The sequence below is a fragment of the Equus przewalskii genome, chromosome 9 (assembly GCF_037783145.1).
Source record: "Equus przewalskii isolate Varuska chromosome 9, EquPr2, whole genome shotgun sequence".
In the NCBI taxonomy this organism is placed as follows: domain Eukaryota; kingdom Metazoa; phylum Chordata; class Mammalia; order Perissodactyla; family Equidae; genus Equus; species Equus przewalskii.
In genome coordinates, this window is record NC_091839.1 from 20,645,823 (window position 1) to 20,671,667 (window position 25,845).

Sequence of the window (25,845 nt, forward strand, 5' to 3'; positions counted from 1 at the left end):
TATCAGGACTTCTGCTGGTTGTTTTCCATAAGTACTTTTATTTAATCCTCACAGCAACTCTATGAGTTAGGACTTCTTATTTCACAAAGCAAGAAACCAAGACATAGAAGAGTAAGGTGGCTTGCCTGATGTTCTACTATTAATAAAAGAGCATGGATTCAATTCCAGGTCTCTCTGATTGCAAAGCCTAACATAGTTCCAGTACAGCAGGAAAATCACATACCATAGTTTATAAACCCACTGCCTATGGAGATGTTAAGTTTCCAAAAACCACCCTTTGGGTCCCCCTTCCTCTAAAGGATATGGATGCTCTGGCTGACACTGAACTCTGGTTGGTTCCTCACTGGGTCCTGTGGGTGCCCTCCTGAGGATTCACTCTGTTAAAGCTGATGGAAGCATAATGCAGCTCCTGCTCCACCTCAAAGGAAGAGACCATCCCTGTATCATTTGGAGTGTCAGCAGGACTGTCTAACTTGGACCCTTGCTGGTGACCCTGTGTGGAGAGAAAAGAAGGGCATCAGAGTAGAGCACTGAGGGAGGGGCAGGGAAAGTCAGAGAGGGTCCATGAAGTGAATTTGATTCTGAGATGACTTTTATTCCATATTCCAGTCTTTCATCAAACATTTCTTAAGGTCCCATAAATATATAGCAACAACAAATCCAGCAAATATAGTATTTATTGGTTGCTTTCCAATTCTACTGAACACTCACACAGACCCATGTAGAAAATACTATTATTTTACACAGAAAGAAATTAAGTCTCAGGAAAGTTAGATACTTCCTAAAGTCACACAGCTACTGAACACGGTCTTTCTGAGTTCTCATATGTGCCGGGCACGGGATACCCAGGAAGGTGTTTATGAAAATCTGCTTCTCCTCCTGTGTGTCTGTCCTTTACTCTCACACTACTACCAAATTCACAACTCTTCTTATGCCAGATGTGTGGCCTTTCCCCCACCCAAACAAGGAATTCTCTGTGACACCAGCTTGGAGTCGTACAACTGAACTCAATTCTGACACTATCTACTTGGAGATAGCATCAGACCCACAGGTTAAGGGCTCAGTTCTACAAGATTCCCACCGTGTGCAGAGGCCAATTTCAAGTCTAGGCTGTCACTTGTGCTTCTGACCAACCTACTATAAATTGGAGTTTTCCATGGCCCACACCTTGGGTTCAATTAATTTACTAGAGTGACTCAGAGAATTCAGGAAAACAGTTTACCAATTGTGTAACAGCTTATTATAAAAAGATATGATAAAGGGCACAGATGAACATCCAGATGGAGGAGATGCATAGGACAAAGTAGGTGGGAAGAGGTGTGGAACTGCCATGCTCTCTCTGAGCACATCACCCTCCCAGCACCTCCATATGTTCAGCAACTTGGAAGATCCCTAAACCTTATAGTTTTGAGATTTTTATGGAGGTTTCCCCAAATATGCATGATCAATTTTTAACTACATTTACACCCCCTCTCCAGTCTATAGAGAGTGGAGTCAGGGATGAAAATCCCCTTCTAGGAGCCCGCCAAGAGTCACTTCATTAAAACAAAAGACAGTGCTCTCACGCAGGAAGTTCCATGCGATTTAGGAGTACAATCTTTTCTTCTGCAGACTCATTTCTCAGATCTAGATTTACTGCAACATTTCTCAAAAGAGTCTTTCCACTTCTTCTCCTCCCATTCTCTCTTGAACTCACTCTAATCAAGATATCAGCCTTTACCAGGGTACCAGATTTGCTTTTGCCATGATCAGCTATGATACCACTTAGCTAAATTTAAATAGCCATTTCACAGAACCTATCCTATTGGACTTATTAGCATTTGAAACCAATGATCACCCTCTCCTTCTTGAACCTCTATCTCCCCTTGGCCACTAGGACACAACCCTACACTCTCATGGTCATTTGTTCTTCCTCAATGGTCTTCTTGCTGTTTCCATTTTATCTCCCTGACTCTAAATGCTGGAGGGTCCCAGGTCTCCAGCCATGGGCGTCTTCTCTCCTTTCTCATTTCATCCACTATCAGACCTCGATGTGGAGGAATCCCAAAACTCTGTCTCCCACCTGGATGTCTCTCCTGAGCTCCAAACTTTTCCAACTCTTTGTCATCTTCACTTGGGCATTTCAGAGTTACCTTAAACTTATAGCAACCAAAACAAAATTTGATACCCTCTTGAAATATACTTGTCCTGAAAAAATTTCAATTTCAGGAATTGGCAATTTAATTCTTGAAGTTGCACCAGGAGACCACGTAGGAGTCATCTTTGATGTCTACAAACATTTATGGACATCCTTGACCTCTATGGCTGTCTATGGCTACCTATGGAAATCCATGGCATAATCTTTGACACAAATGACTATCTGTGACATCTATGGAGTAATCTTTGACATCCATCATTGTTACCCTGGACTAAGTCTGTCTTATAGACTGAATTGTATACCCTCAAATTCATATGTTGAAGCCCTACCATCCAGTGTGACTGTATATGGACACAGGGACTTTAAAGTGATAATTAAGTTTAAATGAGGGCAGTAGGGTAAGGCCCCAAATGACTTATATCCATAGAAGAAGAAGAAGAGACACTAAGGATGTGTGTGTGCAGAGAAAAGACCATGTGAGGACACAGCAAGAAGGTAACCACCTATAAAACAAGGAGAGAGTTATCAAGAGAAACCAACCCTGCTGGCACCTCGATCTTGGACTTCCAACCTTCAGAACAGTGACAAAATAATCTCAATAGTTTAAGCAACCCAGTCTATGGAAGCTTGTTATGCAACCCCAAGCAAAATAATACAGTCTGCATCATCTCTTGCCAAGACTATCTGAGTGTCTTCCTTATCTAGTCTCCTCTCTTCTACCCTATCTTGCTACAGGATCTCTGAACACAGCAGCCAGAGTGAGCTCATGAAAATGAGTGTCAGTTCATATCTGTGATAATAGAATATATCTTCCCCCAGTTCCTGTTTTAACATTTGGCTGTTGACCCTGGTTCCTGATAATAAATCCCTTGTAATGTCCGGGGTGATAAAAGTGTCTTTTGTTCTAATGAGGTGACTGCTACAGGATCCTGGACATGGTTGGTCACTGTAAAGTCCAAATCATGGTTAGGACATTGGAACTTTCAGCCCCATCATCTACCCTCCAGAAAGGGAAGAGAGGCTGGAAATGGTGTTAATACTCTATCTGTCTACATAATGAAGTCTCCCCACAGTTCCAACAGTATGAGGTTCAAGGTGCTTCCAGCTTGGTGAATACATGGAGGTACTGACAGAGGGATGCTCCTGGAGAGGGCATGGAACCTCCTCGCTCCTTCTCATTTGCCTTGCTCTATGCATCTCTTCATCTGAATGTTAATCTGTGTCCTTATCACATCCTTTTGTAGTAAGCTGTTAAACAAGAAGTCAAACAGTTTTCCTGAATTCTGTGAACCACTCTAACAAATTAATTTAACCCAGCCAGGGAGTCCTGGGAATCTTCCATTCTAGCCAGTTGGTCAGAAGCACAGGTGACAAGTTGGATTTCAGATTAATGTCCGAGGTGGGGAAGGAGACAATAATTGTGGGACTGTACCCTTGACCTGTGGAATCTGACGCTATGTCTAAGCAGATAGTGTCAGAGTTAAGTTGTAGGGTGCTCAGCTGGTGTCACAGAGAATTGCTTGGTGTGGGTAAAAACCCCACACATCTGATGTCAGAAGTGTCAGACATCAGAAGTGCAGTGTTCTGTGTGAGTAGTAAAGGAGGCACATACAGAATCCATCATTCTTCTCAAAATACCTAAGTAACGTGGTGAACTGCAGGATCCCGCGATATTCGCAGCCTCCGTGCCTCTCCATCCTCATTCCTTCTCCACCATTAGCCACTCACCACCCCCACAGAACTCTGATTTAGGAACACTGTCTTACTTGTTGTTTCTCCAACACATCAGACATGCCCCAGCCTCAGAGCCCTAGTACTTACTACTCCATTTGTTTAGAGCCCTCAGCGATCCTCTCTCAGGGCTCACACCAGATTCTTCACATTCTGCAGGTGTTTCCTCAGAGACTCCAGCCCCAGGACTGTCCCTCCCCATTTGTCCATTTCATTTCCCTCCAGAGCACTCATATTATGTACATTTTCGATACTCATTGGTTCATTATTTTCATCTCCCTACCACCAAAGTATAAGTCATTGACAGCATGGACATTTTTTTATTTGTAGCACACGTACTTGCAAAAATACAGATATTACCCAAGCCCTCAGAACAATCAACAAGTGGAAGATAGCAGTTGAAGGAGTAGATGAATGCACAGGTGACTGCTGACCATGTGCTCAAAAACCCACAGCAGTGTCAACATTAATCAGAGTTAAATAAATAAATGAATGAAATTCAGAGCTAAAAGATGAGCAGGAGTAGGAAAGGCTGATCAGGGCATGTGAGAAGGAGAGGACAGCCGAGCAATGCTCCTGGGATGCAAGAATTTTACTTGCTTGAGGTGAGTGAGCAGGCCAGTGGGAGAGGAGTGAAGGCCTGAAGGTGACTTTTGTTTTCCTGCCCCAAATGCCAGACCAAGTTGTTTGGATGCTCATCTTTTGGTAGTGTGGAGAAGCAGTGCATTTCATCATGGAGGTAATGCTAATCTGCTGGGGAGGAGAGATGGGTGGGCTGTGCAGGATAAAGACTACGAGGGACATTCAGCTCAAAGGGAGCAGTTGCATTGAGTTACATTCAGAAGAAGCACAGACAAGCTTTGCAGTATATGGGTACAGGAAGTGTTGATAGAGGACTGGGGTGGGACAAAGACAGGTCTCTGGTTAGGCATCAGGGACAAGAGTGCCACTGGTGAGATGGAGAGCCGAGCAGGAGAAGTATGTTTGGGCATGTATTAACCATGTGTTGCTGATTTTTGATGTATCAGGCCTTCTAAACTTGGAATTTCCCCTGCGATCACTAGTGAACTTCTAGAGATAGGAAAGGACTTGCCTGCAAGCTTGCCTTTCATATTGCAAACCAACCAGCCCAAAGCTCACACCCCAATCACTTCCTGTATCAAATCTTACACTCCAGACCATAATCCTGCCCTAATCAGCAAGGGTCAGTTACCAGACAATGCGGGACAGCCCCTACAGCCCAGAGCCTGATGAAATTATTCAAACTAGCCAGTCCTAGACCTGCTTACCCTGCCTCAACTTGCCTTTCCCCCGGAAACCACAATAAATGCTTCTGCCCGCTTTTCCTCCTCCCTCCCTACGCTTCCTGACCAACACTGGCATTTACTTCCGTGGCCCTGTGTGGTGTGGCATTTCCCCCTCCTCTTGAGAACTATTATTAACAACTGTCTCTCCACCTATTGGCCTCACATACCTGAACAGTCACACATTGCTTAACAACAATGGATATGTTCTGAGAAATGCATCCTTAGGTGATTTCATCATTGTGTGAACACCATAGAGTGTGCTTACACAAATCTAGATGGTATAGCTTACTACACACCTAGGCTATATGGTACTGATATTACGGGACCACCGCTGTTTTTACAGTTCGTTGCCAATTGAAATGTTGTTATGCAGCCCATAACCGTAATAATAAAACCTACATTTTCAAACAAGCAGGAGGTGATGAGCTTATTTCTTGACATGTTTAATGGAGTGTGGCTGTGGGCCACCCTGGAGAAACGTGTTTGACAGAGTGTATGCTAGGACTCCCACATCACTCACCAGGGAAGCTGGTCCCATGGCAGAGTGGATGTCATCCACGCCCACTGTTGTCCTGGCCACTTTCTTCTGGCAGGTCTTCACTCTGATGGGAGACATCAGGGTCTCTGACACAGGTCACTCTTTTGAAGCTTGAGTGAATGACTAAGGTAGGTTAATCGAGGGCAGGGTGAGCCCAGGAGCCTTCATAACAAGACCACCTCCCATGCTCCTGGACATCCTGAACCAGGGCTAGGAGCACACTCATGCCTGGCTCAGGGGCTAGCAGCTGGATTCTCACCACCACCCTACACCCCGCCCTTGTTCTGAGCCCCCACAACTCCTCCAGGTCCCTCCTCTCCACGTCTTGGCCCACACTCAACCCAGCTCACATGACAAAGATGAGGTAGATGCAGAGAGCGAGCAGTGCAGTGACACCAGCTCCCCCAACGATCCCCTGAATCAATCCTGCCCTGGTTCCTGGTTCCCCTGCAGACAAGAGAGATTGGGGTGAACTCCAATCCTGATGAGCTGACTTGTGTCCTCTCCTCTTCAGCATGTAGAGAGGGGCGCCCCTCCCCTCCCATCCAGGGTTCTGCCTCTGGGTTCTCCCACCCATCACAGGATCTCAGCTTTCTCCAAAAGGATATGTTCCACATGACACCTCCTGTCCAGCCCCACACTGCTGTCCAACAAGCTCCATCTCTTTTAGGACCCAGATTTTTCTTCATCCAGTGTCTCCCTGCAACAGCCCCCAAACCTCACTGCAGCAGAAGCGTGAGGCTCTGGGCTTTGAGGTCATTCCAGAGAAAGAGACACACACACATAGAGCCCTATGGGTTGCTGAAAATCTATATCCTTCTTTACTTCCAGGAAGGGTGTCTGAATCTCCTCTCCTGTCCTCCATGGGTCCCATTTCTTAGGATCAGAGGTGTCTTTCATGCCTCCAGAAGGGGGTCGAAGCTGGATTCTCAGGTCAGACCCAGACATCTCTCCTGGCCCTGCCTGGCTGTGTCTCTTGGGAACCCAACATCTAAGGTGAGAGTTGTGCCTCTGGGCATCACCTGTCAACAGTTGGATGGGCACTGATGAGAAAGCCCCAATGGGACTCACTGTCCAGTGAGGGGACCAGATCCATCACCCATGGGAATAGAGCAGTGGGGGGAGCTGAGCTCCAGAGAGAGGTCAGGGTGAGGGCAGGAGATTGACAGTCAAAAAAGGGCCCAAAGAGATTTTGGAGGCTTTGAAACTACTCTGTATGAGACTGTAAAGATGAATTTGTCATTGTACCTTTGTCAAAACCCATAGAATGTACAATACCAAGAGTAAACCCTGGAATCTTGTCAAGATGGCAGTGTAAGAAGACTCTGAACTCATCTCCTCCCACGAACACAACCAGGTTACAACTATTTTTGGAAAAATTACCCTGGATAGAAAACTGAAAACTGGATAAAAAGAACCCCCACAACAAGTCCTGACTAAGGTGGAAGGGGCAGAAATTCCTGCTGGAGAGACAAAAGTCCCCTTTGGGAGCAGCAGAGTTTCTCAGATGGCCAGACGGAAGCCACCCTAAGGTACGCAGCCCTCCCTGGAGGAGTGAGGTCTGGAGCAGGGGCCAACACCGCTATAAATATCCTTCAGACTCAGCACAACTGAGATGAGGGGATTACTATCTGGCTTCGCTGGCTATTAACTGCAGTGGGGATACCCCCAGAAAAGCTATCCCACAAAAGCTGAAAAGACCCGTGTCTTAAAGGGCCCACACACAAACTCACCTTTCTCAGCAACCTAAAATCACCAGGGAGAAGGCTGACAGTCCTTTGAGAAAAGAGAGAGTCTCTTTTTTGAGAAAAGAGACTCACCTGGTGGGCTCTGGGGTATGTTGGTGAGAGGAGAGACTTCTCCAGAGACAGACATTGGTGGGGGCCATTGTTCTGACCTGGTCCAGGAGTGCTGACTCAGACCCGGGCTGACACCATTGAGGCTCTTCCCTTGGCCTGATAGCCCAGAGGGCTGCCACACCCACTAGAGCACAGATTTAATCTAGTTCAGCCTGGGCAGGCAGACCACCCTAGGGACCCACCCCACCCAACAGCAAGCCCTCAGGCTACTTGTCAGCCTGAATTGACTGGCTGCCTTGATCCTCTACAGGCAGGCAAGGGTGGTTGCCTCTGTGGGGCAGGGTGTTTATGAGGACCAGGTGAACTGTGTGGGGCATTGGTTGAGAGGTGGGAGCCTCTGCTGTGGGGCATTGGGGTATGCTCCAGGGGGTTGGGAAGTGTGCATGGACCAGGAATGTGTTGACAGTGTGTGTGGTCCTGAGGGGGTTGAGGCTTATCAGCAGCAGAAGACCTGTGCTTCACAAATAGCCATAAAAATAATCAGCCCCACCTTCCAAAGCCTGAAACAACTGAGTGCTCGGTGCATAGGGCCAGCCCCACTCAGCTGTATTCCTAAGAGAACTGACAACAGCCTTGTAGGCCTGAGGCCTATAGCAACTGTAAGCCCCTGAGCCTAGCAACCAGCTACACTGGGTACCTACTCAATTAACAGGAAAACTGTAACAGGAGTGTGCCATTAGACCTTGTAGCCAACAGTGCTGAGGCTCCCCAAACTGGAGTTACAAACAGCTGGCCAGGGAAGGAAAGACTAGACTCCCTGGGTACCTGCATTAAGAGCAGCCCTGCCACAGCAGAAGGACACAAGTAGCCCACAAATGGGTCACTCCTGGATCTTTTGGACTGGTGATGAGAGGGAAGCACACTGCTAGGCCTCAAAATGCATCTCTTACATAAGGCCACTTCTCCAAGATCAGGAGACACAGCCAACTCACCTAATACATAGAAATAAGCAAAGAGAAAGAGTCATAATGAGGAGACAAAGGAACGCATTCCAAGCAAGGGAATAGGACAAAACCCCAGAAAAAGGACTCAATGAAACAGAAATAAGTGACCTACCCAACAAAGAGTTCAAACAAAATCTCATAAGGATGCTCACAGATATTAGGAGAAGACTGGATGAACACAGTGAGCTCATCAACAAAGAACTGGAAAATATAAAAAGGAACCAATCAGAAATGAAGAACACAATACTGGAAATGAAAAATTCACTAGAGGGACTCAATAGCAGAGTAGAGGATACAGAAGAACGGATCAGTGAGCTAGACGAACGACTAGAGGAAATCACGGAAGCAGAACAGAAAAAAGAACTAGACAGAATGAGAACAGTCTAAGGGAACTCTGGGACACTATCAAGCATACTAACATTTGTATTATAGGTGTACAAGAAGGAGAAGACACAACTAGAAGGACCTGCAACTAAGATATACAACTATGTACAGGGTGGGGGCAGTTGGGGAGATAAAGCAGAAAAGAAAAAAAATAAGGAGAAGAGAGAGACAAAGGGGCAGAAAATTTATTTGGAGAAATAATAGATGCAAATTTTCCTAATGTAAGGAAGGAAACAGACACTCAAGTACAGGAAGCACAGAGAGCTCCAAACAAGATAAGACCAAAGAGGCCCACACAAAGACATATTATAATTAAAATGTCCAAAATTAAAGATAAAGAGAGAATCCTAAAAGCAGCAAGAGAAAGGCAACAAGTGACATACAAAGAAAAGCCCATAAGGCTATCAGCAGACTTCTCAGTTGAAGCCCTATAGGCGAGAAGAGAATGGCATGATGTATTTAAAGTGCTAAATGGAAAAAACCTACAGCCAAGAATACTCTATCCATCAAGGTTGTCATTCAAATTGGAAGGAGAGATAAAAAGCTTCCCAGACAAGCAAAAATTAAAGCAGTTTATCACCAAGAAACCAAGCATTTCTACAAGAAATGCTGAAGGGACTTATTTAAGTGGGAAAGCAATGACCACAAATAGGGATAAAAAAGTTATCAAAAAAAATAACCACCCTTCCCCCAAAAAAACCTGGCAATAAAATCACTGGTAAAGGTAAAAATATAGTAAATGTAGCAGATCAACAACCTGTGAAGATAAGATGAGGTTTAAAAGACAAATGTACTAAAATTACCCATTTCAATGATAAGAGGGTAATGGATAGACACACACAAAACAAGAGATTACATATGATTTCAAAAACATAAAACGTGGGAGGAGGGGAGTGAAAAAGTAGAGCCTTTAGAAAGAGGTCAAGCTAAAGAATCTATCAACTCGATATAGACTGTCATATACATAGAATAGTATATAGGTTCCTCACGGTAATCACAAATCAGAAACCTATAATAAGTAAGCAAATAGGTAAGACAAAAGAAATCAAACATATTACTAAAGAAAGCCATCAAACCACAAGGGAAGAGAGCAAGAGAAAAAGAAAGAACAGAGAAGAACTACAAAAACACCCAGAAAAGAATAAGTAACAAAATGGCAATAAGTACATATTTATCAATAGCTACTTTAAATGTCAATAGACCGAATTCTCCAATCAAAAGGCATAGGGTGGCCAATTGGATAAGGAAATAAGACCCATATATATGTTGCATACAAGAGACATGCTTCAGACCTAAAGATACTCACAAACTGAAAGTGAAAGGATGGAAAAAGATACTCCATGCAAATGGCAAAGAAAAGAAAGCAGGGGTAGCAACACTTATATCAGACAAAATAGACTTTAAAACAAAAACTGTAACAAGAGACAAAGATGGGCACTACATAATAATAAAGGGAAGAATCCAACAAGAAAATATAACGCTTGTAAATATCTACGCACCCAACATAGGAGCACCTAAATATATAAAGCAATTATTAACAGACATAAAAGGAGAAATAGACAGTAACACAGTAATAGTAGGGGACTTTAACACTCCACTTACACCAAAGGAGAAAACATAAAATTCCTGGAGACAAATGAAAATGACAATACGACTTGCCAAAATCTATGGGATACAGCAAAAGTGGTTCTAAGAGGGAAGTTTATAGCAATTCAGGCCTACCTCAACAAACAAGAAAAATCCCAATAAACAACCTAAAAGTGCATCTAAAGGTACTGGAAAAAGAACAAACAAAGCCCAAAATCAGCAGAAGGAAGGAAATAATAAAAATCCCGAGTAGAAATAAACAAAATAGAGACTAAAAAAAAATAGAAAAAATTAATGAGACCAAGATCTGGTTCTTTGCAAAGATAAACAAAACTGACAAACCCATAGCTATACTGAACAAGAAAAAAGAGAGAAGGTTCAAATAAATAAAATCAGAAATGAAAGAGGAGAAATTACAGGGGACACCTCAGAAATACAAAAGACAATAAGAGAATACTATGAAAAGCTAGATGCCAACAAATTGGATAATCTAGAAGTAATGGATAAATTCTTAGAAACATACAACCTTCCAAAACTGGACCAAGGAGAAGTAGAAAATTTGAATAGACCAATCACCAGTAAGGAGATTGAAACAGCAATCAAAAACCTCCCAAAAGACAAAAGTCCAGGACAAGATGGCTTCCCTGGTGAATTCTACCAAACATTCAAAGAAGACGTAATATTTATCCTTCTCAAACTGTTCCAAAAATTGAAGAGAAGAGGAAGTTTCCTTACTCATTCTATGAAGCCAACATTATCCCGATATCAAAACCAGACAAGGACAACACAAAAAAAGAAAATTACAAGCCAATATCACTGATGAACATCAATGCAAAAATCCTCAACAAAATACTAGCAAATTGAATACAACAATACATTAAAAAGATCGCACATCATGATCAAGTGGGTTCCATTCCAGGGACACAGGGATGGTTGAACATCTGCAAATCTATCAATGTGATACACCACATTAACGAAATGAAGAATAAAAATCACATGATCATCTCAATAGATGCAGAGAAAGCATGCGACAAGATATAATATCCATTTATGATAAAAACTCTAAATAAAATGGGTATAGAAGGAAAATACCTTAACATAAAGGCCATATATGACAAACCCACAGCAAATATCATTCTCAAAGGAGAAAAACTGAAAGCTATCCCTTTAAGAACAGGAACCAGACAAGGATGCCCACTGTCATCACTCTTATTTAACATAGTATTGGAAGTCCTAGCCAGAGCAATTAGGCAAGAAAAAGAAATAAAAGGGATCCATATTAGAAAAGAAGTGAAACTGTCACTCATTGCAGATGACATGATTTATATATAGAAAACCCTAAAGAATCCACTAAAAAACTGTCAGAAATAATAAATGAATACAGTCAAGTCGCAGGATACAAAATCAATATACAAAAATCTATTGCGTTTCTATACACTGACGAAGTAACAGAAAGAGAAATTAAAAATACAATCTCATTTACAATTTCAGCAAAAAGAATAAAATACCCAGGAATAAACTTAACCAAAGAATTGAAAGATCTGTACACTGAAAACTATAAAACGTTGAAAGAAATTGAAGAGTACACAAAGAAATGGAAAGATATTCCATGCTCTTGGATTGGAAGAATTAACATCGTTAAAATCTCCATACTTCCTAAAGCAATCTACAGATTCAATGCAATACCTATCAAAGTTCCAACAGCATTTTTTCACAGAAATAGAACAAAGAATCCTAAAATTTATATGGAACAACAAAAGACCTCAAATAGCCAAAGGATTCTTGAGAAAAAAGAACAAAGCTTGAGGTATCACACTCCCTGATTTCAAAATATACTACAAAGACATAGTAACCAAAACCGCACGGTACTGGCACAAAAACAGACACACAGATCAATGGAACAGAATCGAGAGCCCAGAAAGAAACCCACACATTTATGGACAGCTAGTATTCGACAAGGGAGCCAAGAGCATATGATGGAGAAATGAGAGTCTCTTCAATAAATGGTGTTGGGAAAACTAGACAGCCACATGCAAAAGAATGAAATTAGACCATTACCTTACACCATGCACAGAAATCAACTCAAAATGGATTAAAGACTTGAATGTAAGACCCAAAACCATGAAACTTGTAGAAAAAAGCATAGGCAATACGCTCTTTGACATCGGTCTTAGCAGCATATTTTCAAATACCATGTCTGACTGGGCAAGGGAAACAAAAGAAAAAATGAACAAATGGAACTACATAAAACTAAAAAGCTTCTGCACAGGAAAGGAAACCATCAACAAAATGAAAAGACAACCTAACAATTGGGAGAAGATATTTGCAAACCACATATCAGATAAGGGGTTAATATCAAAAAAATACAAAGAATTCATACATCTCAACAAAAATACCAACAACCCAATTAAAAAATGGGCAAAAGATATGAGCAAAGAAGATATATGGATGGCCAATAGGTACATGAAGAGACGCTCAATATCATTAGCTATCAGGAAAATGCAAATCAAAACTACAATGAGGTATCACCTCACTCCGGTGAGAATGGCTATAATTAACAAGACAGGAAACAACAAGTGTTGGAGAGGATGTGGAGAGAAGGGCACCCTCGTACACTGCTGGTGGGAGTGCAACTGGTGCAGCCACTATGGAAAGCAGTATGGAGTATGCTCAGAAAATTAAGAATAGATCTACCATATGATCCAGCTAACCCACTGCTGGGCATTTACCCAAAGAACTTGAAAATACAAATGCATAAAGATACTTGCACCCCTATGTTCATTGCAGCATTATTCACAATAGCCATGACTTGGAAGCAACCTAGGTGCCCATCAAGGGACGAATGGATAAAGAAGATGTGGTATTTATACACGATGGAATACTACTCAGCCATAAGAAATGACGAAATCCGGCCATTTTTGACAACATGGGTATTATGAGGGTATTATGTGAAGTGAAATAAGTCAGAGGGAGAAAGTCAAATACTGTATGATATCACCCATAAGTAGAAGGTAAAAACAACGACAAACAAACACATAGCAACGGAGATTGGATTGATGGTTCCCATAGCGGAAGGGGGGAGGGGGGAGGGCAGAAGTGGTGATTAGGCTCACATGTGAGGGGATGGACTATAATTAGTTTATGGGTGGTGAGCATGATGTAGTCTACACAGAATACGAAATATATTATGATGTACATTTGAAAGCTATATAATGTTATAATCCAATGTTACTGCAATAAAATAAAATTTAAAAAAAGAGTAAACCCTAAGGTCAACTATCAACTTTGGATGATAATGATGTGTCAGTGTCGATTCAAGGGTTGTAACAAAGGTACCCCCTGGTGGGGATGTTGCTAGTGGGGAGGCTGTGCACGGTGGGAACACGCAGTGGGTATAGAGGAAATCTCTCTGACTTCCTCTCAAATTTGCTGTGCACCTAAAACGGCTCTGAAAAATAAAGTCTGCTAAAAATCCCCCTAAGGCCTTCAATGACTAGAGGAGATAAAGAGCACATTTAGCATGGGCAGGGAGGAAGTTGTGGGTCATCCGGGCAAGATCAGTGTTGGCGGATATTGGAGGAAGAGGCCTGAGGAGGCTTCTCATGTCTAACCGCAGCCTCCCACTCCAGCCTCACTATCTGAGCTCTGAAAGTCCAGCCCTGACTTGACTGGGCAGAGACCCCACTCCAGTCAATGTCCCATGGGAGGGGGCTCCTTCCTACCTGTGCCATCCCCTAGGCAGGCACTGATTTCTGGGTTCTCTGGAGGACCTGGGAGGAGAAAAGAGGATTCCTCCTTCAGTGGGGAGAGGGGGTGAGATAAGTGTAGGTGTCCCACACACCCTGCAGCCACAGGAACACAGTAAAGCCACAGGAAGACAGGGCTTCTATCCTTCTAGGTCCCCCACTCAGCTAGGTCCCCTGGACAAATGAACCAAGTGTCCCCAGCCTGGCCCTCCTGCCCCCTTCAGACCTTCAGCAACCCGGCCATTCTGACCAAGCACTCACAGGTGACGTTGAGCTGGATGGTCGTTTCCACAGTCACACCAGCCTCAGGGAACTTCACCTGACAGGTGAGGTTGGTGCCATGGTCTTGGGGCCGTGGGGTGAGGGTGAGCACTGAGGAGAGATGGGTCCTGGGACCCAGGGAGGTGAGGGCAGCTGATGTCCAGGAGAAGATGGGGGGTGTGCCCCGCTCACAGGCCCAGGGCACAGAGCAGGTCAGGTTCCTGGGGTGACCAGATTCCAGGGTTCCTGGGATGAGGATGTGGGGTGTGTTGGTCAGGGCTAGTGAGGAGATGGGGAGACACGGGGATTAGGAGGGAGGATCTGAGGTGCAGCCCTGAGAGATGCCTCAGGCTTTGGTCCAGCTCCTCCCTCTGAGCCCTGACACACTGCACCCCCAACCACTCCCAGGCGAGGAATCCCATCTCAGCCCTGCCCCTTGATCCCCATGGCCTTCCCCTGTGGCATTTCCTGGAGCCCGATCCTTACCCGTCACATGCACAGTGAGATAATTCAATCTGGAAGCCTTTTTTCCCCTTCCTCTCTCCACCCAAAAAAAGTATTTTCCAGCGTCGCTCCTCCTGGCGTCTCTGATGTCCAGGGAGCAGTTGTAGGTCCGGGGGTCCCCAAGGAGTTGGAAGCGGCCCTGGGTCTCCTCCTGTGCTTTACGAACTGGGTCATTTGTGGCCACTGGAGCATCCCAGTTGGTATCAGCCCCTACCCGGAACCAGTAGCCATGAGCTGGGGCAGAGTTAGTCCAGGAGTACTGGGGATAGTAGATGGTGCAGGGCACAGAGACGCACATGCCCTCCTGCACAGTCACGGATTCCTGCACTTCCAGTAGGTATGTGTCATACTGAGCCAGGGACCCTGCCAGGAAAGGAGGGTCAGCCACAGACCTTGCTTTGCCCACCCCCTCTCCCTTCAACCCACTCACCTGCCAACAGCAGGGGCAGCAGCAGCAGCATCTCTGAGATGGAGGTTTCTGCGCTTTTTACCTATGTCTGAAATGAGAAGGGGAAGATGAGTGGCAGCCGGCACTGTTGCGAGACCCACAGGAAGCTGCAGAGGAGCATGTGACCTCGGCGATTCAAACAAAGAACCAGAGGCTTGAGCTCATCCACCCTCTGCACAGAGTGGGCAGACACTCCAAGGCCCAGAGACCCCGAGACCACCCAGAGGGCAGTAAACAAGGAGCAGACCCCGTGTCCTCTCCCCATCTTGGGGCTTCCCTCCAGCACCAGAGTCTGCACAAGGACCTCTGATGATATCTAAGGAGTGGGAGATGGTGAGACTCTGAGGGCCTCCCATGTGGGGTGCTTTTCTGAGCACTGTTTTGTACACCAGGGAGCTGGTTGCTCCTGCTTGACCCTGGAGGGTCATAGCCTCATGGAGGGCCCAGGTGGTCAGTTGTGCCAGGTGTAGGATCCTTTGGGGCCTGTGTGAGCATCCAGGACAGCAGAAAAGAAAGGGATCCTAGGTGACGTGAAGGCAACAGCTAAACATCCATTCATTCCTTTATTCATCCATTCATTCCCCAAACACTTAGTGAGCATCTCTGGTGGGGAGGCTGGAGACAAGAAGGGAGACTAGGTTCATGCCCGTGAGATGCTCCTCACCCAGCAGTGTCACTTCCTCCCAAACACTCAGTCTTGTCAGAATTCAGAGCTGCAGTCACTGGGCAGTTGCCTGTGTGTCCTGGAAGCATACTCAATATTTTCTAAAAGTTTGAGTTTGGGAGCTTTCTTTTACTTCTTGTATGTTAATTCTTGAAGTTACATTGGCATATTCAAAATAAAACCATGGTGCATCTTCACGTAAAACAAAAGGGGGACTACATGTTCTAGGGGCCAGTTTAGAGGAAACTTCTTTTCCCTGAATGGTGTTGTGCAGTGATGTGTGGACTGGTCTCCATTTCCTTAGGAACGCTCCTGTGCCACATTTAACGTACGTTAAATATATTTGTACTCAATGTCTTTTGTCAATAGGTCGGTCTGGTGTTACAGGGATGCAATCGAGAACTTACAAGGCCAGAAGGAAAATATTGTCTCCACTCTGTGGATTTCTGGCCTCCAAAGCAGTGAGAGAATATGTTTTTTTAGACAATGAGTGTGTGTTCATTTGTGACAGTGGCCCCAGGAAGCTAATCCAGGTGGGAAGTCAGGCAGATGATGTCTTCAGGGGGAACACAGAGAATAATGGAGAAAAGCTCTCCTTCATTGACCCGTTCCTTTGCACCTCTTTGCAGCCATATTCCTCAAAGCGTTGTCTGTACAATCTCTTCCCACTTCTCCTCCTCCAGTTCTCTCCTGGACTTTCTCCAACCAAGTCTGGATCCCTTTCCTGCCGCCCCATTAAAACTGCTAAGTTGGGATCACCAAGGACAAATGTGTTTCCTTGCGTTCTTCTCTTCCCTGGGTGCATCAGGCCCTTTTCGCCCCATCTGTTGTCATCATTTACATGGCTCTACGTTTTAACATCTCCAGCCTGGACCCCACTCCTGATCTCCAGACGTTCATACACAGCTCTCACACTACTGTCCACAGTTGGATACCAACTGGCTTCTCAGAATAAACATCTTCCTTCCAAACCCTACTCTCTGACGTCCTCCAGTGAACACAGCTCCATCCTTCCACCTGCTCAGGGGAAACATTGGGGCATCATCCTTGCTCCTCTCTCTCCCTCACTCCCCACATCCATCAGAAAACTCTGTTAGTTCCATCTTCATGATACATCTAAACATAAACCTTCACTCTCCACCCCACCTCCCTGGTTCCAGTCACCATCACCTGCTGCCTGAAGAACTCAGCAATACCCTCTCAGTCTGCGAGGTGCTGCTGTGGACCCACTCTGGCCTTTTCTGAACAGAGCTCCATGGGGATCCTGTGAAAATGAAAGTTCAATCACATCCTCCATGGCTTCCAGATTCTTGCGTTTCCTGCAGGGCTTCACACGCTCTGCACCAGCACGTGGTCTGCACCATCCTCCCAGCTTCTCCCCCACCCTTTGTCTCCCTCTGCTGTCAAATTTCTTCCTCCTGTTTCCCCAACACACCAGGCGTGCTTCTGCCTCAGACTATTTCACTGGTGTCCTCTCTTTGTTGTTTTCCTGGGATAATTTTCTCTCAGGCAAACACAGAACCTGCCTTCTTATTGTCATAAGTCTTTGCTCCAGCATCACTCCTCACACTCTCAGATGTAGAAAATTTTCCCCAAGTTGTCATGTGCTCCTTCCAATGCGCGATGTTTCTCCAAACACATATTGCCATCCAAATTGCTCTGATATTATTTCTTATTTATTTATATTTATTTCTGTCCTTGTCTCCAGAATGACAGCTTCTTGATGACAGATTTTGGGTTCTGTGCTCCCTGATACATCCCCGGAATCTACAGTAATATTAGCACATAGTAGGTCTTCATTAATACTCGCTCAGGACTCTATAAATAAGTGACTGAATGTCACTCTACCCAGAAACATACACGAATTACACACACATGCACAATCAGTACTTTTATGACTGAGCCTGAGGTATGAGTGAGGCTTGGAGAGGCTGGAAGGTGGAGGGAAGGGTATTTCAGGAAAAGGAACTGCACATGCAAAGTCAGAGTCACAGTGGCCTTGGCCTGGCTGGAGGTGGAGACATTGCCAGACGCAGGGAGAGGGAGGAATCTGCGGGAGAGTCCAGCAGAGAAGATATCATACCAGGCCTTTGAATCCTGCCTGTGGTGTTTGCAGCTCAGTCTCTGGCCATGGAGAGGACACGTAGCTGTTCCTACTGTGCAGGATGTGGACAAGGATGGTTTCTGGACACACAGTCTGGAGGCCTGTATTGAGGAGAGAGATGGAGGCAGGAGGTGAGGTGGGTTATGAGACCCAGGATGAGGCCCAGGAATAACCAGGTCAGGATGAGCCGGAGCCGGGTAGCAAGATGAGACACGTAAGAGGACATATGGACAAAACTTATCAATGGATGCTTTGGGGGAAAAGGATGGATGTAAAGTGGAGAACCACACTTCAGTTGTGGCCTCAGAGATTGGAGCCGCAGTGTCATCAGTGTGAGAGGGAACCCCAGGTAGAAATGGGTTTGGGCAGGAAGGTGGTAGCTCAGTTTTGGCCATGTCGAGTGGAGGAATCCTGGAGGCCATCCCGGGGGAGGTGTGCAGTGAGATGTTGGGTTGTGAGACACCCAAGTCACTCACCTGAGGGATTGCACTGGGATGGTGTTTGTATCCTCCATGCCCCCATGTGCCTCATCACCTTCCTCCTGCAGGACCTCATTCTGAGAGAAGAGACCAGGGTCTTTCAGTCTGGTAGGATTGTGAACAGATTCACCGCCCCCCCCCCACCCCCCCGCCGTGCCGTTCCCTGTGCAGGGGCTGGAGGGGTGACTGAGGTGGGAGAGGGCAGGTGTGGCCCCACAGACTGTCTTGAGCACACAGGTACCTCCCATCCTGGACATCTGGCAGGCGGGCATGACAGCTGCCTGTGTGGTTCCCCACCCCCACCCCATGTCAGCCTCCTGTCTGCCCCACCCCTGACCCATTTGAGCCCCTCCTGCATTGACTCTTGGACTCAGCCACATTCCCCTTGTGCTCCCCACACCTTCCCTTCCCCTTGGGACAATGCTCACATGAGGAAGATGAGGCAGAGGAGGAGGAGCAGGGTCTTCACAGCTGCTTCCCCAATGACCGCCAGAACAACCTCTGCCACAGGCCCTGACCTCCCTGTGGGAAAGCGGGAAGAGGATGGATCCACCTGCTCCACCACATCCTGCGTCCTTGTGCTCCTGCAGGACTCTGGACGTTGCTTCTCCAGGCCCTCCTGCTTCACTGGATGCAGGACCACCTGTGCCCGGGCCTCACCCCACCTGACTCTCCCACAGTTGGACAGAGAACATTGTATAAGTTGGACTTCATCAAAGTGGCAAACTTTTGTGCATCAATTAACTGTATCGACAAAGTGAAAATCCAACCTTATTTAATGGAGAAAATATTTGCAAATCAAAGATCAGAAGAGGGTGTAGTATCCAGCATAGATAAAGGACTTTTACAACTCAACAATGAAAAGACAAGCAATCCAATTAAATGACGGGCAAAGGACTTGAAAAAAAATGCTCCAAAAAGGATATACAAACGGTCAATAAGTACATGAAATAATTAACAAGATCATTAGTCATTGTGTAAATGCAAATCAAAACTCTGCCTGGTTTTTAGCGCCATCCTGTCTTCTGGCGCTATCACAGACAAGGCTGCCCTGCTATTCAAAGGGTTTTCATGGCCAATTATTTTAAGTGAAGGACCAGGTCCTTCTTTCTAGTCTGTTGTAGTCTGACAGCTTCTCTGAAACCTGTTCAGCGTGGGTGGCTCTGCTGTTATAGCTTTCAGAATCACAGCACCACACCACCACCACAGGGTGACAACTGAAAGTCGGGTGGTGTGGTCCCCTGACCAGGAAATAAACTTGGATGGCCGTGGTAAGAGCATCAGATCTGAACCGCTAGGGGACCAGGGGTGGCACACCCACCAGCAGCCTAGACACATATACTTTTGAAAGAAAACTAGCAATGTTGGAAATAATGTGGAGAAATTGGAACCTTCGTATGTTGCTGGTAGAAATGAGAAATGAAGGTGCCACTGTGGAAACAGTCTGGCAAGTCCTCAAAAATTAAATGTAGAAACTACCATTTGACCCAGCAATTCCACTGCCAGGGAGGTAAATGTCCCAGAAAACTGAAAACGCAGGTCTGAACCAAAGCATGTAAACCAATGTTCACAGCAGCATTATTTACAACAGGTGAAAAGTGGAAATGACCCAAATGTCCATCGACTGATCAATGTGTGAACAAAGTCTGGTACATCCACACAATGTGATATTACTCAAACAAAAAAGAAAAAAATCACTGATACATTCTATGTGGGTCAACCTTGAAAACATTTTGTGAAGTGAAAGAAGCCAGACACAAAAGGCCACATTTTGTAAAATTCCATTTATATGAAACGTCCAGAATAGGCAAATGCATAGAAACAGAAAGTAGAGCAGCGGTTGCAGGGGCTGGGGGAGGGGAGCGTGGAGAGTGACTGCTTCACGGCACAGGGTTTCTCTTTGGGGTGATGAAGATGTTGGATGGATGGAAGTAGACAGTTGTGATGGTTGTACATCATTGTGAATGTACTAACAGCCACCTGTTGAACACATGAAAATGGCTCAAATTGTGAATTTTATTTTATATGAATTTTTCCTCAATGAAATAATGCATATAGATTTAAAAAAAAAAAACATACAGGGCCCAGTCTCAGTGGCCTAGTGGTTAAGTTCTGCGTGCTCCGCATCAGTGGCCTGAGTTCAGCTCTTGGGCACAGACCTACACCACTCCTCAGTGGCCATGCTGTGGCAGCAACACACATGGAAAACAGAGGATGATTGGCAACAGATGTTCGCTCAGGGCCAATCTTCCTCAGCAAAAAACAAAAAACAAAAAAACAGGTTTTCTCCTGATACTGGCAAAGATCAAACAGTTTCACCCCACACTGGGTAGCTGAAAACACATACTTTCAGCCATCAGAGTTGGGAATGTAAACTTGTCCATCCTTGATGGAGAAGAACTTGGCCGTATCATGCGAAATTAGAAAGAACATGTGTCCAGCTCTTTTCCTTTTAAGAATTTATCCCACAGTCAGAAACACACACACATACGTGTAAAAGGAGGTACAAGATTGCTGATTGCATCATTTCTGTTGGTAGAATAAACTTATGCAAAGGTTTTCCACTAGTAGAAGGTGTGTACAGAATCAGAATCCACCCACGCAAAGGAAGACTGCACCGTCACAGAGAAGAATGAGGACAGTCTGTCCTACTGATGTCAAAGGACCTCCAAGAATCTTTAGTTGAACAAACCCAAAAGGCTCAGAGCAGCCTATGGACATTGGTCACTTCCTGGGAGGGGACTGGGCATCTGCGGACAGACTCTGCCGTGCACTTTGAATTTTAGGGCAGGCCAATATATTACCTGATAAAAAAATATTTAAATAAACAATTGTTAGGAAAAATAAAAAGATGAGACTGGAAGAGTCATCAGGAGAAGGGTGATAAGAGGCATTGAGAGAAGGGCTCTTCAATGCGAATGTCGCCCTGTTCTCCTAGTGGAGCCAAGTGGGGAGGAGAAGTCTGAGTGGAGTGAGGAGACACTGGGGACAGCTGCTCACAGAGGCCATGGGGGCTGAGGATGGGAGGGACCACTGGATTCAACCACAAGTGGGCCTCTGGTCACCTTGTTGAGTCCAGACTGTCGCTGGGACCTGGCCCTGCCCTGAGCTGGAAGAGGCCCTGTTCCCTACAACCCAGGAGAGGTTCCTTCCTACCTGTGTCATCCCCTAGACAGACACTGATGGCTGGGTTCTTTGGAGCACCTAGGACAAGAAGAGGGGATTCCCCTTTCAGTGTGGAGGGTGGGGTGAGATAAGTGTAGGCAACCCCCACCGCAAAGACACAGAAATGCAGGAGGGACAGGGTTTGGGTCCTTCTATGTCCCCCACTCAGCCAGGACCCCAGAACAAAAGCACCAGGTGTCCCAAGCTTGGTCCTCCTGCCCCCTCCACCTTCATGGACTCGAGCGTTCTGCCCCAGCACTTACAGGTGACACTGAGTTGGATGGTTCTTTCCACAGTGACACCAGCTGCAGGGAACTTCACCTAACAGGTGAGGGTGGTGCCATGGTCCTGGGGCCGTGGGGTGAGGGTTAGCACAGAGGAGAGGGGGTCCTGGGACCCAGGGCAGTGAGGGCAGCTGATGTGCAGGAGCAGATGGGGGGTGTGCCCCTGCTCACAGGCCCAGGGCACAGAGCAGGTCAGGTTCCTGGGGTGCCTGGACTCCAGGGTCCCTGGGATGAGGATGTGAGGTGTGTGGGTCAGGGCTGGTGAGGAGATGGGGAGACACGGGGATCAGGAGGGATGGTCTGAGGTGTGGCTCTGAGAGAAGCCTCAGGCTTGATCAGCTCCTCCCTCTAGACTCTGACACGCTTGACCTCTCCCAGGAGGAGGGTCTTATCCCAGTCCTGCACTGGGGCCCCCATGGCCTTTCACTGTGGTATCTCCTGGAGCCCACTCCTTACCCATCACATGCACACAGAACTGCTTAGATTTGTAATTGTATATTTGCCTTTCTCTCTCCACTCAAAAAAGCTATTTTCCATTGTCCCTCCTCCTGGCATCTCTGATGTCCAGGGAGCAGTTGTAGGTCCAGGGATACCCGAGGAGGTGGCATTGGCCCTGGGTCTCCTCCAGCACTTTAAGATCTGGGTTGTTTGTGGCCACAGGTGCATCCTGGTGTATATTGGCCCCTTCCTGGTACCAGTAGCCGTGAGATTGAGTAGACTCAGTCCAGTTATTCTCGGGGTGAAAGAGAGTGCAGGGCACCTGCGCACACAGACCTTCCTGCACCGTCACGGACTTCTGAACTTGCAGCTATAATTTCATATCCTGAGCTATGGACCCTGGAGGAAATGAGTGTCAGCCACAGCCCCTGCCCCACTGGCCTCCTCTCCCCTCGGCTCACTCACCTGCCCACAGCGGGGGCTGCAGCAGCTGCAGCATCTCTGAGATGGAGCGTTCTGGGCATCCGTCCTGTGTCTGAAAAGAGAATGTGGCGGGTGGGAGGGGGGCTGTGGGGAGACCCACAGGAAATTGGGGAGGAGCATGTGACCTTGGCCTTTCACAGAAGAGGAACTGCAGGCTAGAGCTTGTCTTCCCTCTGGACAGAGCGGGTGGACGCCCCACAGCCAAGAGACCACAAGACCCACCCAGAGGGAACAGACAAGGAGCAGGCCCCATGTCCTGCCTCCACCTCCAGTGATTCCGTCCAGCACCAGAGCCTGGACCTGGGCCGTGGGTCCTGCCCGCCAGGCCTCTGGACCTCGGTGGAGGCCGGTCCTGGCCTGTGAGGGGGCAGCAGGGGCCGCTGAGACCTCCACGGCGTGAGAGACGGATGGGTGGGTGTTCTGAGTGCTCCCGCCCAGGCTGAGGTGCTGTTGGTGCCCCTCAGTTTGCACTGGGTAGTGGTCACTTCCTGACCTGGCCCGAGAGTCACCATGTGGTCTAGACCTGTGGTTCTTAACCAGGAGTTTCTGCCCTATCCACCCTCCCCCGTAATGGGGGACATTAGGCAATGTCTGGATACATTTGATTGTCACGACTTGAGAAGACAGTGGGACTGGCATCTAGTGGGTACAGGGCTGGGAGCAGCTCAGCACGTGGCCCTCCAGGACGTTCTGATCATCTCTTATTCACCCCATGGATGAGGGGGGATTCCTACCCAAGGGTTATGGGGATGGCTGAGCATCTGACACCCAATACTGAGCAAACGAGATCAACAGCTGTTCACTGGTCACGCAGATGCACTGCCCAGGGGAGGAGGACACCTCACTATGCAGGCCCCGTGAAGGCTGCACTCAGGAACAGAGTGAACAAGCAGCTCTGTGGGAGGCCGGCTCTGCAGTCACGAGAGGTCGAAGGGACCCCTGGCTCCTGCAGGAGGATTTGATGGGCTTGTTTGAATAATTCCACGGGCTGACAGGGAACTAGTCAGCTGGGGCTTCTGTAACAAAATGTCACCCACTGGGGGCTTAAACAACAGAAACTTATTTCTCACAGCTGTGGAGGCGAGAAGTCCAAGATCAAGGCATCAGCAGACTAGGTTCCTGGTGAGAACCCGCCTCCTGGATTACAGATGGAGGCATCTCCCTGTGTCCTTACACGGCCTTTCCTCTTTGCGGGCACATGTTGGGGGGAGAGAGAGAGAGATCAATCTCTTTTTTTTCCTCTTCCTATAAAGCCACCAAGCATAGAACTCCATCCTTATGGCTTCATTTAATCTCATTTATCTCTGAAAAGCTCTGTCTCTGAATACAATCAACACTGGTTGTTAAGGTTTCAACACATGAATTAGGGGAGGACAAATAATGCTCCATAGAATTCAGGTTCCATGGGGTCCCCACATCCCATCCTTGTCCTCTTTATAAGCAGCTCCATAGCTGTCACATGCAAAGAAAGCAAGCCACATAAGTATATTCTGCATTTCCTCTTTCCACTTGAAAGAAAAATGTCCCATTCTCCATCATCCTGGTGTTGGCGATGCTCTAAGCACAGTTATGTTTCCCTGGTCCCCTGAGGAGATGGAATCATCTGAGTCTCGACCTGCAGTGTGTGGTCTAGGTAGGTCATGGCCACCAGAGCATCCTGACCAGGCTGGTCCCTGTTCTGGAACCAGAAGCCACAGGCAGGTGTGGGCTTGTTCCTCCATCCCAGGGACAGGAGATGGTGCAGGGCACAGGGATGCATAAGTCCTCCTGTATCTTCAGGGACTTATTCACTTCCAGCTTGAAATCCAGATGCTCAGGCAGGGACTGTGTGGGTGAGAGGCTCGGCCTCAGCCCCCCGCCCTACCTCTCACCCCAGACCTCAGAGGCAGCTGCAGCTCTGGAATGGGAGGGGTGAGCTCTTTTCTGGGGTTGCCTGGTGTCTAGGCTCCCTCTTTCAAGGAATCAAGAGCTACAGGACCAAGAGGAAGCCTGACAGGAAGTGTGTGTGTGTGTGTGATATCGTGTATGTTCATTGAAAAGGAACCTCTGATCTGCTCTCTATCAGAGCTCGGCTATCTTGGGAGATTGTTTTCACATCCCATTTTTCAGAGAGGGCACTGCAGTCCAGAGAGGGCAACAGACACACCCCAAGACACCTGGGAAGCTGAGACCTGCCCCCCATCTCCTGGCTGCCTGCCCATGTCCTGTCCTTTGGCAGCTGCTTTCTGTACCAGGGACCAAGGCCATCCTGGGCAGGTATCAGAGAGTCACTGCTTGTCATCACGCTGGCACATTAATCCTGCTAAGAAGCAGAGAAAGGGGATGGGAACACAGGTCTCTGTGACCACAAATCATGCTTCAAATTATCACGTGCATTTAGCGCACAGAATCTGTCCATCTCCTCAGCCGTGTCGCCAGCCTTTCCCCATCACCACACAAGGACAGGGCTGGGCACAGGGCACGTGCTCAGTACAGCTTTCCATGAACGAATGCTTGAATAAATGGATGGAGCCTGTTGCAAACTCTCCTAACTCACAGTGCAAAACCGCTGGGGATCTGGCACCCACGTCAGTCTTTTTCTTACGGATGCTCTTGCTTTGGGCAGCGCCTCCTCTGGTCAAGGTTCACATGTGTGGCTGTTTCTCTTGCTTTACACAAGCTCTGAGCAGCCTGTACGTGTGCGTCCAGCGCTGCCTGACATCATGCAGAGGGCAGGGTCGTGTCTGTTCTGTGGCTGGAAGAGCAATGTGTGTTTGGTATGAATGCAGGATTTGCATTTGTT

General features: G+C 46.8%; 1 protein-coding gene and 1 pseudogene across 4 annotated transcripts; both read right to left on the reverse strand.

The window, feature by feature from the left end:
• Nucleotides 1-15: 15 nt before the first annotated feature.
• Nucleotides 16-15,557, reverse strand: LOC103558375 (myeloid cell surface antigen CD33-like). Of its 4 annotated transcripts, none has more exons than XM_008531333.2 (7): nt 15,429-15,557; nt 14,981-15,361; nt 14,495-14,773; nt 14,210-14,257; nt 6,064-6,160; nt 5,696-5,777; nt 16-493 (listed from the first exon to the last, which is right to left on the reverse strand). In XM_008531333.2, the coding sequence occupies exons 1-7, from the start codon at nt 15,457-15,459 to the stop codon at nt 341-343; spliced, it is 1,071 nt and encodes a 356-aa protein (XP_008529555.1). In that variant the 5' UTR covers nt 15,460-15,557; the 3' UTR covers nt 16-340. The 4 variants fall into 4 exon arrangements, with proteins under 4 accessions (XP_008529555.1, XP_008529556.1, XP_070414452.1 ...); XM_008531334.2 differs by having other exon boundaries at nt 14,495-14,740; nt 15,429-15,545; XM_070558351.1 differs by lacking the exon at nt 14,210-14,257 and having other exon boundaries at nt 14,495-14,740; nt 15,429-15,545.
• A 6,005-nt stretch (nt 15,558-21,562) lies between these two features.
• Nucleotides 21,563-22,944, reverse strand: LOC103558390 (myeloid cell surface antigen CD33-like; annotated as a pseudogene).
• Nucleotides 22,945-25,845: the final 2,901 nt, after the last annotated feature.

What these genes read in the sequence shown, in the direction of transcription:
- LOC103558375 (XM_008531333.2), bottom strand. Translation starts at nt 15,459, where the DNA reads ATGCTGCTGCTGCTGCCCCTGCTGTTGGCAG. An exon ending in GCTGCCCCTGCTGTTGGCAG is followed by an intron (nt 15,362 to 15,428) that starts GTGAGTGGGTTG and finishes CTTTCCTGGCAG; the next exon opens with GGTCCCTGGCTCAGTATGAC. An exon ending in CATCCAGCTCAACGTCACCT is followed by an intron (nt 14,258 to 14,494) that starts GTGAGTGCTTGG and finishes TTCTCCTCCCAG; the next exon opens with GTCCTCCAGAGAACCCAGAA.